We start from the raw sequence: 14161 nt of genomic DNA on the forward strand, positions 1-14161 counted from the left end.
TTTAACTTGTAGATGCAGTTGATAGAGTTAGACCGTTGTATAAAGATAAGCTTATGTTGAAAATTTGATACCTGAGTTTTCTTTTTGTCTCAATGAAGAGTCTATATTTTTTATTAGAGCACATGTTTCAAATATTAATTGGGTCTTGGGTCCCATGACATTATTGGACTAGATATCAAATTAAATATTGAAACCAAACCCAAATACGAAATTGAACATTAAAACTAAACTAAGGTACTCAACGGTACATCAAAATGCTCGACAACAATATCAAGAGCAAGTAATATATTTGATTTCCTTGATTAAATGAAATTTTATTTAATTTTAGCTTTAAGTTATTTTAGCCCTTAATTGAATGGAAATTTTTATTTTAACCCTTCCTATAAATTAACAATTTAATTTATGTAATTTTAACTTTAAATTTGTTGATATAAGATTTGGTGATGGACCTACATGTGATTAGAGGTGCTCATGGGCTGGGTTGGGCCTAGGCATAATATTAATATACTTAATGTTTGTTCAAGCTCGATCCGACTCAAAATATGGGTCTAAAAATTTATCCAAATTCTAATGACTCAAATTACTAAAAGCCATTAGAGATATCTAATGACATAATTATCTTTTTTATCCTTAGGTATTAATGGAACCAACGACAGAGCCTAGTAGAGGCCCGAGGGGGCCATGGTCTCCCAAGGTTTAAATTTTTTTACAATTTAGCCCTTTGTAGATATACCATGACCCTCCCAAAAATATAAGTAGGCCCCTTAAGGTTTAAGATTTTTACAATTTCCCCCTTTATAGATTGTCATGTTAGAATACTATTTTTTTAAATAGATTGTTTATATGTTTAAATCAATTGTTACATTTGGAATACTGCTTCTTTTGAATAAATTGTTTATATATTTAAATCGATTGTTACGTAGCACATCTAATTTCAGCTTGTCCCCTTACAGTTAACATCCTAGCTCCGCCACTGAAGGTAACAACTTTAATTTCTATGTTAAATACCATTGAGATTATCAAAATTTTATACGTTTATTAATGTAAATAATTATTTAAATAAATAATACAAAACAACTAATATCACTATATATATTTTAAATTTCACAAAAAATCAATTTCACCGTCCATATAAAAGAATCCGCGATGAAATCCAAATGCACTTTCTAAAGCATAGAGTTGTTGGAAAGGAATCCAGTGCTGGTTACAAATGAGGTTAGCCATCCATTTGCGAAAATTCCTATACACATTTTTAAAATAATATTTATCTCTCAATAGTATTCACGTTTAACAAAATATTCTCCATTTATAAACTTGGGGTCAACAACTAGTGAGATTTAAATATTCAAGCAATTTGCCCCAAAGCTTAACAATCATAGTTCCCACTTGCTATTTTTTTTAAAGAAAAAGTTTATTTTTCTTTTTTTATGTAGTTATTATTTTAATTTCAGTTGTTATGTTTAATAATTTCATTAATTAAAAAAAAGAATTATTCTCGTAATAGAGTAGAGATAAGATTGTTACCACGGGTTTGAGGAGAAATCATTTTATGAACCATTCCCACCATATTATTTATGGTTCCTTTCCAATTATTCAATAACATTTCAACAAATTTTTTCATGTCATTGTTATATAATTTTGGTTATTTTTTACCATGAATCTCGAACCCCCAACCTTGAACTCTGAACTCCAAACCCAAACCTCAAACCTTCAATTTAGGGTTTGTGGTTTGAGATTTGAGATTTGTGTTCATGGTTGGGTTTAGAGTTTAGGGATTGATGTTCAAAATTTAGGGATCAAGATGTAAGGTTTTAGGTTTTGGGCTTAGGGTTTAAGGTTTAAGATTTAGGGTTTTAAGTTCAGGGTCTTCTGTTCGGGGTCTAGGTCAAAAAAATTACTAAAATTATGTATCGATGACATGAAAAAAATTATTGAAATGTCATTAAATAATGGGAAAAGGGTTATGAATAATATGGTGGGAATGGTCCATAAAATAATTTATCAGATCCAAAGTAATGTATCATTATTGATTGGTATGCACAGTTTTATCTTAAAATTATAATGTGTTTTAAAATTTTAACGATATTTAAACTAATATTTAATATTTGTTTATCTTAATATTTTTGTACACCTACATTTAAAGTATATACATATTCATAACTAAATAAAACTTTAGAGATTGTAATTATATAATTAAATTACGTTTGTGTATATATATAATTGAAAAAGCTAAAAATGTTAAATATTATACTAAGATACTATATAAATTTTAATGGCGCGATGATTAAAATTATTATCGGATACAACATAAATTTAAACTATGTTACCTTTACTCTTAATATTGTATTAAAAATACTCAAATATAATGATGAAAATGATATAAAATGAGATGATTTTTTTGCTTACCCGACCCCTACTTGAGTTTCATTTGTAAATACTCTAAACTTATAGTTTCGAATTTTATTTAATACATTAGCACCCATACCAAAATGATTTTTTATCAACTTTGCCTCTACTCAATCTAATTTTTTTTTTTATAAATCATGTAATTCTAGAATCATTTTAAAAAGAAGAAGAAGAAGGAGAAGGTGTACTAACAATGGGATGTTTGGCAAACATAGTTATGGATTTTTTTCAACTGATTTGGACACAAATAGAAAATTGGGTAGTCAAACCCTCTAATTATAGTATTTGGTTAATAGAGATTTGTAAGAGTTTGTTAAGCTAAAACCTCCAAAACAAAAAATGCAGGGATGTATAACTCTGTTCACAACTGATTGAGAATGAGATATGTGGAATGACATATCTAATTATGCTTGCTCTAAATTTTATTGAATATTTATGTATTCTTAATTTATTTTCAATTTACTTGTGGAAAATAATTTCTTATGCAACTTGACAAATTTATTCAAAGTATGACATAATTATCACTAATTTACATACTAAGAACATTACATAATTATCAATAAGAGTATAGTTTACAATTATATCGATACACTATTAATATTCATCAATTTCCACAAGGTTAATATTTGCAAATTAAGGAACTTAAGAAATATGTTTTTTTTTTAATTTTAAAAATATTCACTAATTAATTTTTGTAATGGATGTTTTAATTTCTTGATAATAGTGTTTTATTTCAATAATTTCACCTACTAAAGTATTATAAATAAATAAATACTTAACAATAAAATGTGCAATGCCTTAATTTATCATTTTACACATGTCAGCTTTCAACTATCATTAAATTTTACCAAAATTTTTTAAATAAACAGTTAAATAGAATCAGTTGATCAAATTAATTAATTAAATTAGCTATAAGCGGATATATGTTATAAAATCTTTTAAAAATAAGAAATTAAAAAATAAAAATAAAAGGGGTACCGAGAACCGTGGGTCATTGCTTTGAAGTTTAGAAAACAATGGTGATAGATAGATATGGCATATCCATCATATCGATATCCGCCCCAATTTCATCGTCGTCTTCATCCGTTCTTTAGAAAAATAAACACTAAAGTATTCATAGTTGATGAAAGCCCCTTAGCCGCTGACTGTGACACTGCCCCACCATCACCATCCCATCATTTTCACTTTTTTAATTATGCCCCTTAGCCTCCTTTTTTTTTTAAATTCCTTCATCCTTTTCTTCTACCACACTTCTTTTCATCTAAAGTTCACCAAGCATGGTTTCCATCATTCACGTCATGAGCTTTAGTAACCAATCTTAGATCTTTGCTTGGCTTTCACTTGTTCTTCTTGTATATAAAAACCCATCACCTCATCACCTTACACTAGATTTGACTTGAAAATCCCAAAGCAATGGTTCCATCTTCATCGTCATTATCGTCTCCGATTGTTTACGCTTTGACCCTTTTCGTTTCTTTGTCCTTTCTTTTACTCTTTGCCCCTCAAATCCTTCCTCTCGGGAAACACCGGCAAGTTCCGATCTCTGCCCAGGATGAACTCGACGATCTCCATCTCTTCCGTGAAGCTATCACGGCGGCATCATCTCGTGGTGGCTCTTCCAAGGTTTCCCATCTGGGTACTATTAACCCCAAGCCCAAAATCGCTTTCCTTTTCCTCACAAACTCGGATCTCGTGTTCGCCCCTTTATGGGAACGTTTCTTTGAATCGAACGATGGTCTCTTCAATGTCTACATCCATGCCGATCCATCTACCAAGCTAAACCCCCTACAGTGGTCAATAAAAGCCAACTTCATCGCTTCCAGAAGAACAGCACGCGCCTCCCCGACGCTAATCTCCGCCGCCCGGAGACTCTTCGCCAACGCCATCATCGACGATCCGTTCAATTTGTACTTTGCACTGGTGTCCCAACACTGTATCCCTCTCCATTCCTTTAAATACGTTTACACTTCCCTCCTCGGCAACCCATCATCGGCAACCAAAGCCTTTTTGACTCAACGTTCGCACCAAAGCTACATCGAGATCTTATCCGATGCGCCGTATCTGCACAACCGGTACGTCGCTCGTGGCGACGGCATGATGGTACCCGAAATACCGTACGATGAATTCAGGGTCGGGTCCCAGTTCTTCGTGCTTGCCAAACGACATGCTTTGCTTGTGCTAAAAGAAAGGAAACTATGGAAAAAATTCAAGCTCCCTTGCTTAGATTTAGAATCTTGCTACCCTGAAGAACACTATTTCCCCACATTGTTATCAATGGAGGATCCTAAAGGAAGCACCCATTACACATTGACGAGAGTGAATTGGACTGACAGTGTCGATGGTCATCCCCATACATACCATTCGCCGGAGATTTCGCCGGAGCTCATTCACACATTGAGGGAATCCAATTCGAGTTATTCATATTTTTTCGCTCGGAAATTCTCACCGGATTGCTTGAAACCATTGATGGGTATCGCCAAGGACGTCATTTTCAGAGATTGAACTGAATTTGGTAAGCTTCCTTAATCAATTTCAATACTTGCAAAAGATGGTTTTTCATTTGACTGAGTTAACTCGTTAGAGACTGAGTTGAATTTTGAGAGTCCAATTGATTTCCGTTTCTGGTCGTAGTGATATGGTTTGGTTGGTAAGTTAACAAGTCTCCACAATTTCAGGCTATAATTGCAAATGGGTGTTCATTAAAGTCAGTAAAATAACAGCTTACCATTTACTTTGATTCGGTTCGAATCGAATCAATTTCGAATATTAAGGATAATTTAATAGAATCGAAGGTTTTCTATTATTATAATTTTATCAGTCGAGTTATTAGTTTAATAAAATGAAATCTTAATTCACATTATTTTTGCAAATAATTTTAGTGGTTCAGGCTTTATTTATTGAAGTAACCTCAAAGTTGGTACAAGACAAAGACAATTTCAAAGGTGCAAATTTGTCTTGAACTCTGAATACAGAGTTTAATATATTTTTTTCAGGGGATGGAGGAGTGGATGGATAGTGTTTGTAATTAATTCTAATTTAAGCTATAATCTAAGTTTATTTTGGAATGATTGATGCCAACATTTTTGTGTATGGTTTAATAAAAAAGGTTGATGTTCACATGAATCAGTCAACAGCTAATGCAATTTGTTTGTTATTAAATAGATTGTGTTCCCTAAATCTGATTAAAAGAATAATATAAAAAAAAGGGGTACTGATGTCATGTGATTGGTTTCAGCAGGTGAGGTTGAAGAACATGGAAGGCTTTGGACTTTGAGAAACAAAGTTGGTGGTCTTTGTGTTCTTTTGTACATAAATTGTTTTTTTTTATATATAAAAAAATGGGTTTTTCTTTTTGGTCTTAGGTTTAGTTTGAATAGATAATAGGTTTATTTTCAATAAAGTTAAAAATAGTGAAATTAATTATTGTAATTGTGAGATAAAATATTTCACTATATTACAACTATCGTCCATCTAAAGAAAGTCTTAAATAGAATTTTATTGGAAAGATGGGAAGGTAAAGGGGGCCAAAGAGTGGAGTTAATGGAGGGAAGCAAAGAGTAAGGTTTAAGTAAACATTGCTTCTTGATTTTGTGGTGTGTGGGTGTAGTTATGAAGATCTCCCATTTGCCCTTTTCCTTTTCCATATAGGCAAAAGCCTCTTAAATTGTAATTATGTATGTATCTTATCCATGCTTGAGAGTTGAGAATGAAATTTCTCTTTCATTTTCTTTTCTTTTCCCTTTTCTTAAATAAAAAGTTATGAAAATTGAACACCCACTTATATAATAATAACTCTGAAATGTTTTGTTATATCAATAAATGATTAGAAGAAGTGGAAGTAAACTTTTTTCTCCGATATTTAGAACAAGTTTAAAACTTGAATTCATTATTGATGGAGGAGTTTTACTTAAATACCACTTTGATCTAAAACGAATTAAGATATTGGTTATACCAAAAAAGAAAATATTACATGGGTTTGGTCGGTTCTCTTGTTGGGGATTTTATGTATGATATTAATGGTATGAATGGTTGTCTAAACCAAATTAGGGCATTTCAAATTTTGCTTAAATATTTGTATTTTTATAAATGGTTAACTCAAATTTGTTTAAATCTCTTTATATATATAAATATTACTTTTATTTAATATTAAATAATTTTATATATAATCATTTCTTTTACTATTCTTATATATATTTTATTAAATATAAAAAAGTTAACATTATTTTTTAAATATAAAAAAACTTAACATTATTTTATTTAAACACATTAGGAACTTAGCAGAATCTTGTACCCGATTCTAAACAAGGAACACATGTTGATAGAAGCTCTTATACATCAAGGTAATGATGTTCCTATTCCTGAATCACCAGTTATTGTTGAAGGTATTGCTGAAAAAGTTTTCTTTGAACAAATTCATGAGGGGAATCAAGAAGTTGAACCTGAGGTAGAGGGTACCTCAGTTGCAACTGGCCTTGCCGCTTGGAGAAGAACTAGGGCTGATGTTACTGAAGAAATAGAGTCTTCTTGTGCTTCAAAGAAGAATGTAGGAAAAAGGCAAGGAGCCACTATTTCTTGATGCTCCTAAAAAACAACATTGAAGAGGAAGTTGTCTGAATCAGAAGATGAGAAAGAAATCGACATTGAAGACTATGATCCAATTTTTGAAATTACTATTCAGATGCGGAGTGTTCACACTAAGAGGCCAAATGTACCTTCTTCTTCAAAGAAGAGTTCCTGAGATGCTTTAAAAGGCTGCCAGTGAAGCAAGGTTTGAGCTTATTCAACCAAAAAGGAAGTTTCTCAATCTTACATATGCCAAACGGATGAAGGTAATGACTAAAAAAGGGTTGGTTCCCTAGAGAAACCTTGAAGAAAAAGGCTTCTATGAGACAAACTACTTTTCTTTGTGGGGTACATAAAAACTTATATTAGGAATGTAGTTTAGTGTTCTATGCTAACCTGAAGAAATCTAGTAAGGATTCATCTCACGAGCACCACATTAGGGTCTTTGTATGAGGTCACTTTTTCACCTTCAATCCTGGTATAATTAGTGACTTTCTCTATCATCAATGCATGGATGCTGTTCCATTGAAGGAACTGTACTATAATGAACTTACTGTATTGCTAACCAACAATGTAAGGACTGCATATCTTAAAGGACAAGATTTCAAGGCTTCTGAGCTTACTCCTACTTACACTGCTCTTCATGCCATTGCCACCAAAAATTGGCTTACAATTAGCCAACGAAATGTGGTCACTAAAATGATGGTCATGTTTTAGCATAAGATTGTCACATTCACCCCATTTGATTTTGGGTCAGATGATCTTTGATGAGATTACAAAGCATGCTAAAATGAAGAATGCAAGTCTTTCTCTACCTTTTTCCTTTTTTAATCTTCTAGATCCTTATGCAACAAAAGCCTTAGGTTATAACTAAGGCTGAAGATGAACCTATGCTATCCGAGTTGAAGTTTTCTTTCAAGTGGAAAATTGGACAAAAAATGCCACAGTAAATGCCGAGAAAGCTGTAAATGAGAATGAAGATGATGCTGAGCCTGCCACAGACCCAACTGCAATTGTCTCCACAATTGCCGAACCTTCCCAGGCTGCTCAGAACAGATTAATGCAACACCTGGATGAGGAGTTTGCCTGTCTGGATAAAAGCATCCAATGCCTAGAGAATCATTAGAGGGTGCTTCATCGCCAAATGACTAGAGCTCAACGCTATAAACTGGATCTCCTTGCCCAACAAAAATAATTACTTTGGTAGTTTTTGAATAAAAAAAATGGGGGAGAGGAGAGCAACAAGGGGAGTGAATTGGTTTTTTTTCTACTGTTGATTGATATTATGATGTATGTTGGTGTTGCTTTTGATAATACAGAACCTGTGGAATTTGGATGATGATTTTTCTTTATCTTGTTTTTTAATTATTAATGGTTTGATACTTATTTATAATCACAGTTAAATTGAATATCCTTGCTTGAATGACTACTAAAAGTTTTTGTTCAAAAATTACTAGAGAGGAAGATTATCAGTGATGAACTGACACTAACATAAAACTTGACCTGACCTGACCTGCACAGTTTGGACCTTTGTTTGATGGCTTGTTAGCATCCCCTTATTGAAGCAAACAACGGAACGATTGGATTGAAGATTTTTAATATAATCCAAGTTTCTTTGTATAAAACATCGGATCTCAAATGAGAGTTTGACATTTGAGACATTATAAGGATGAATATTGAAGAGTGGCTATTTTAGTGAAATATGTTATTGTAATTAATTGTAACATATTACTCTTATATAAGAATTGTTTTATTAAGAGCAAAATTTCAAGTAAACTAAATTGAGTAAATGAGATTATATCTAAGCTTTTGGATGAAAAATTTTAGAGGGAGAGTGATCATGTTTAGAGTATAGGGATGAGGTTGGCATTTGGTAAGTGAGTGAGGCTTAAATTATAACTTGTACTCGGTTGATTATGGTTGATTAACTCTTTACGCAAAGCTTCATAGATGTAGGAGGTTTCTGAACTACATAAACAAACCTTTGGTATCCATATTTATTTTTCTTGTAAGAGTGACTTAGTCTGGTTGCAGCTTAACATATATCTAGACATAAATTTGATAGGACAAAATCAACAATCTAACGAAGTATTATCAACTGTTATTGATATGTCTTCTATAATTATTGGATAGGTGGAGTTTTTTTAACTCGATAAACAAGGTTAAAATATAATCATGTTGTATTTGGTTAATATTTAGAAAGTATAAATTGACGATTTCTTAATTCCGTTTGTGAAGTTAAAAGATTTGTCTTGTCAATATATTATAAACTTTATTGATACTTGAGAAGTGCATAAATTCCAATTTAATTGTGATAATTTTCCTTTTGAATTGTGCTATTTAAGTTCTTAATTCTTTTATATTGACTTCTATTTGATCTTAATGGAGTAGGAGAAAGAATCGGAGAAAAATAAGCTTAAAAATTAATTTTGATAAGTTTTACGATTTAAACTTTTAACTTGACACCACTTTAATATTTTGGCCTTGAGCTACAAAATTTCGATTTGAGCTCATAATATACTATTTCGTAGAGAACTGAAAGATCTAACTTGACTTATTTCAAGACTTGAGGCAAAATCAAGAAAATGCCCAAACATGGCTTAGAAGTCCACAACACAAATCTACCAAAAACTTTAAAAATTACTTTAATTTATTAAGGGCACTTTTATTTTTTCTTCATAATATGAATTTTGCCAGATAAATACATAGTTTTAGATTTAAAATTAGATATAGCTACATTTAGTATTTTTTTTTTACGTTTATTTTTTCTATGAGTTGTTAAATTCTTTTTTAGTCAGAGAGATTTTGACGTTTTGTTTCTAAAAGCTTGTGAGATCTAATTTATTTTTAATATTTTTTTATTATTCCGTATTTTCATTTCTTTTGATTTAATTACAAATATTTTGGTTTGTTGAATAATGGATCTGTATTTGATAACTTAGCATATTTGTCTTCTTAATTAGAATTGTTTAATTACTCTAAATAGTTGTGTTGAATAGCATGATTGAGTATAAGCTATACATTTAATCAATGGTGTTAATATTGGTTATCGAGAAGGTAAGAAGAGATTGGTTGCTAGGCGTTCGTTAGTAACTATAATAAATTTATCATAAAATATTGAAATTTATCTTTACATCGATGATTAAACCCAAGAATCAAAATCAGAATTTTGTCTTTAACTAGATTCTCATTATATTGATTTTCTTAAATTTTATTTTGCGATCGTTACTTTACATAGTTTTAAACTAGTTTTGTATCCGTGCGATGCACGAGTTGATTGTGTGTATTAATTAAAAAATATTATATTGAATTATTAAAAAACTGTAAAAAATTTTTTATAATATTTCATAAATATTATTATTGAAAAAGTAAAAATAATATAGATATTAACTTTTTATGATGATGATAGTTTAAATTATAATCAATATAAATTAAGATAAAAAATTTAATATTTAAAATAAACTTGAATAATTTGATATTACTCCCAATTATGATTTCAGTTGTACTCTTTAAAAAAGAGTTAGATTATAATTTAAAAATTAAAAGTGAAAAAAAACTGTGTAAATTAAATTATTAAACAAATATTATGTAATGAAAAAATGTATAGAAAAAAATTAGGCTTCTTTAAAAAGAAGAAGAAAACACAATTGATAAGTAAATTAATTAATTAATATGAATGATTTCAATAATATCTTTAATATCTTTCTCATTTATCTATTAAAGAAAAAATATTTAATATATATTATATATGAAATTCAAGTTTCAATAATTAAAAAAAAGAGTGTACTAATGAAATAGTGAAATTTAAATTTTAGGAATTTGATGTATATATTTATATTTTTCAATAATGGATATTAAAAATCATATATAATAACTTAATATTAAGAACAAATTGAAATTGGATTAAAGGTGAATGTTTTTTTTTGTGTAATCTATGATTAAATTCAGCGGCAAAGTTAAAAAAAAATTTGGAGAGTCGAAATTAAGTTGTATATTTTTATATAGTAAAAATGTAATATTATTATTTTAATAGGCTATTTTTTTATAAATTTTAAAGGATTAAATCAAATATTTATCATTTTAGGGGGTCAAAGTACATTTTTATCATTACTAGTTTAAAATTTTATAAATTATAAAAGAACCAAAATAGAAATTTTCCATTTTAGGGGAGACTGGACCCTGCTAGCCCTCTAACTCTGCCCCTACTAAATAAATTAATGCAAATATTATTGATATATTTGGTCATTGTTATATGAATGGATATTCAATGTTGATATATTTTTATAAGGAAATTAAATTAAAATAATATTCATTTTAAACTTTCATTAATAAAGACACATGACAAATAATCAGCTTGCCAAATGACAAATTCTTTGATGTGCCACATAAGAATTGTTTTCTTTTATTGTAACACCAAATTGTTATAGTGTATATATATTAGATTTAGTTTTAATTTTAATTTCAAATCTCTTTGTTTTTATTTTACTTGTTTTATTAAATAAATAAAATTATCATCAGTTATTGTAGATTTCACTCTATTTATTATTATCTATAAAAAATTATATTATTAAGAATTTAATTTTGTTGGTTTTGATGCTATATTATAATATATATATATAAACCACAAATTATTATCTATAAGAAAAGAAAATAGAGAGAGGGCCGATTGAGTCTTAACTCGATTGACATTGGTATTGTTGTCAGTATAGGAGGACATGAATTCGAATACATTGAAACGTATTATCCTCCTATTTAAGGGTTGGAGGGTCATAATACTTCCTCCTTTACATACATTTTAACGTGAGATGCAATCATACATTTAAGTAATTTGTGGTGCATGGAGTTCACTAACTAAATTATATTATGCAAAATGCTTTTTTTATGATTTAGTCACTACCAAAGAGGAACATTGACACAAAGTGCAAGTGTTCTAATTTGGGGCTGCAAAATTCCACTCTATAGCAGCTGTGATGGGCACCTTTTATCAGTCATAACTGATATGTTTCACTGCCTAAACTATATTATGAATAATGCTTTAATATACATGCTATATAACTACAAGCATCAATCACAAGAAACACATAGTTTTGCATCATTCTATTGGAAGAGCTGGTTTCTCATGTTTACATGTCTTAAGAACAAAAAATGATGGACCATAAGCTCTCAACTTTTACATGTTCAATCAACAATAGAAGAAACTAAAACATGTACTGAGTTTTAATACACATGGTATGATTCGTCATCTAATTTGAGCAAAAGGTACGTGGGATATTTTGGACCACTCGGGTCCTCTATCCCTTTTGCACCGTTCTTCTAGCAATGCACATCTCGAGCTCACTATGTGCAAAAGCGAAGCAAGCATGTCATTCCCTGGAAGAAATTTGAGGTTTGGGCAATTGTCGATGCTCAAGGACTCCAAAGAGGTGAGGTTACGAAAGCCATTGGAGGATAGGATTTCCAGCTTTGGGAAATTCACGATGTTGAGATGGGTGAGAGAGGAGGGTAGTGCCATTCCTATCTCATCTTCTGGAAACGATACTACATCTGGACACCCATTTGATATCCATAGGGAATTAAGAGAAGTGAGCCTATGCAATCCCCACTCAATCATCGGCTTACAGATATTGGATCCTTCAATATTAAGTGATTTGAGATTGGTAAGAATATTACCCCCTTCTGGGAAGGATATTGTTACATTTCGACAATATTTTATTACTAGTTCTTCTAGAGAGTTGAGGTTGTGTACGCCCTCAGGTAGACCTTGTAGTAGTTCACAATTTGCAAGGAGGAGCACTTTGAGGTTTGTGGGGAGCAAACCGTTGTCTGGAAAGCAAATCAAATTTGAACAGCTCCATATGTTTACGCTCTGGAGATGCTTGAGCTGGTTCAATCCTTGCGGTAGATCCTTAATCATATGACAACTAATGATATCAATAGATTCCAGCAAGAGTTATCTTGAACTTCTCGAGCAATGGACTCTAGCTTTGAACACCATTTTAGTTTAAGTTGCTTAAGCGTGGAGGGCAGCGAATTCTTGTTTATTTTCTCCAGAGATTCACAACTGTAAATCTCTAACTCTTGAAGAACGCATGCATTTCTGGAGTTGACATTCTGATCTTCATCCAACAACAAAAATTGCAAATTTTCGCAAAAATAAATACTTAGCACTTTCAAGTTCCAAGGCAAATTGCTCCTTTCAAGAGAAATCAATTTTGGGCAATCGTAAAGCTCTACCATCGTAAGTGATGCGAAGGAATGCAAGGTTGTTGACAGCTTTTCTAGCCTTTCAAACTTCTTTATCTTCATTTGCTCAATGTTGCAAGGGATCTTCAGCTGCATTAATTCTTCTACTTGCGGACATTTTCCAATACTCAAAACACCGACGGACATGGATTGAGTTAGCCATCCCCAATTGTTCTCTCGGAAAGAGCACAACTCATCACAACAATCATCAATCTCAAGGGACTCCACTTTTATTGATCTTAACATCAAACATTCTGTTGCACAACTAAACTTGGAAATTCCTGAAAATGAGACTCTTTTTAATGAGCCATCTTCCGCAAAACCTTTGTACACACCTTTTTGCACCTTTCAATTTTCAGCTCCGAAAGCTTTGGAAAGTTTTGAATTGGAATTATCAATTTCTCACAATCACTAACTGAAAGTTTCTCCAAAGAAGGAAGAACTCCCCGACAAGAAGGGACACTTTCGAATAAGGAGCTCACGAAGTCTAGGGAATTTCCTAGCTTCCTCGTCAACTTCGCTCAAGTTCCAATTCCCCCATATAGGCATGTCTTCAAACTGTAAAATCTCCAATGAAGAAAATGCATTCTTCGTGTTTGCCCCAAAGAACTCTACTCCCACATTAGTTACACTTTTCAATCCCTTAATATGTACCTCTTTCAACAATGGCAATTTCCCAATTGATGGCAATGATAATAAATTTGGACAATCTTCAAGGCATAAAGATAGTAGATCATTGAAGGATGAATCTCCTACCCAGTTTGCCAACATTGCACCACAATAGAAGGTGATGCTAAGCTCCTTAAGGTTTTTGGAAGGTTGAAGCCCATCCAACACCTTTTTATCAACATCTTGTCTCTCGCTGTCAAAGTCCTTGCTCCACCTCAATTCTATCTTCTCGAGTCTTGACTTATCACATAATTTAGCCATCCAAGCATCTTGAGGCTCA

General features: G+C 31.4%; 3 protein-coding genes across 6 annotated transcripts; 1 reads left to right on the plus strand and 2 right to left on the minus strand.

Moving 5' to 3' along the window:
* The first annotated feature begins 3407 nt into the window (after positions 1–3407).
* LOC107915709 (glycosyltransferase BC10) lies at positions 3408–7589 on the plus strand. Of its 4 annotated transcripts, none has more exons than XM_016844841.2 (2): positions 3408–4918; positions 6677–7589. In XM_016844841.2, the coding sequence occupies exon 1, from the start codon at positions 3820–3822 to the stop codon at positions 4906–4908; it is 1089 nt and encodes a 362-aa protein (XP_016700330.2). In that variant the 5' UTR covers positions 3408–3819; the 3' UTR covers positions 4909–4918; positions 6677–7589. The 4 variants fall into 4 exon arrangements, with proteins under 4 accessions (XP_016700330.2, XP_016700331.2, XP_016700327.2 ...); XM_016844842.2 differs by having other exon boundaries at positions 6789–7589; XM_016844838.2 differs by lacking the exon at positions 6677–7589 and adding an exon at positions 5642–6132.
* Positions 7590–12077: 4488 nt separating this feature from the next.
* LOC121222503 (putative disease resistance protein At3g14460) lies at positions 12078–13458 on the minus strand. Its single transcript, XM_041103445.1, has one exon. It carries the CDS (start codon positions 12881–12883, stop codon positions 12209–12211), a length of 675 nt encoding a protein of 224 aa, XP_040959379.1. The 5' UTR covers positions 12884–13458; the 3' UTR covers positions 12078–12208.
* Positions 13459–13623: 165 nt separating this feature from the next.
* LOC121222101 (putative disease resistance RPP13-like protein 1) lies at positions 13624–14142 on the minus strand. Its single transcript, XM_041102009.1, has one exon. The coding sequence runs from the start codon at positions 14140–14142 to the stop codon at positions 13624–13626; it is 519 nt and encodes a 172-aa protein (XP_040957943.1).
* Positions 14143–14161: the final 19 nt, after the last annotated feature.

The sequence above is a fragment of the Gossypium hirsutum genome, chromosome D10, assembly GCF_007990345.1.
Source record: "Gossypium hirsutum isolate 1008001.06 chromosome D10, Gossypium_hirsutum_v2.1, whole genome shotgun sequence".
In the NCBI taxonomy this organism is placed as follows: Eukaryota; Viridiplantae; Streptophyta; class Magnoliopsida; order Malvales; family Malvaceae; genus Gossypium; species Gossypium hirsutum.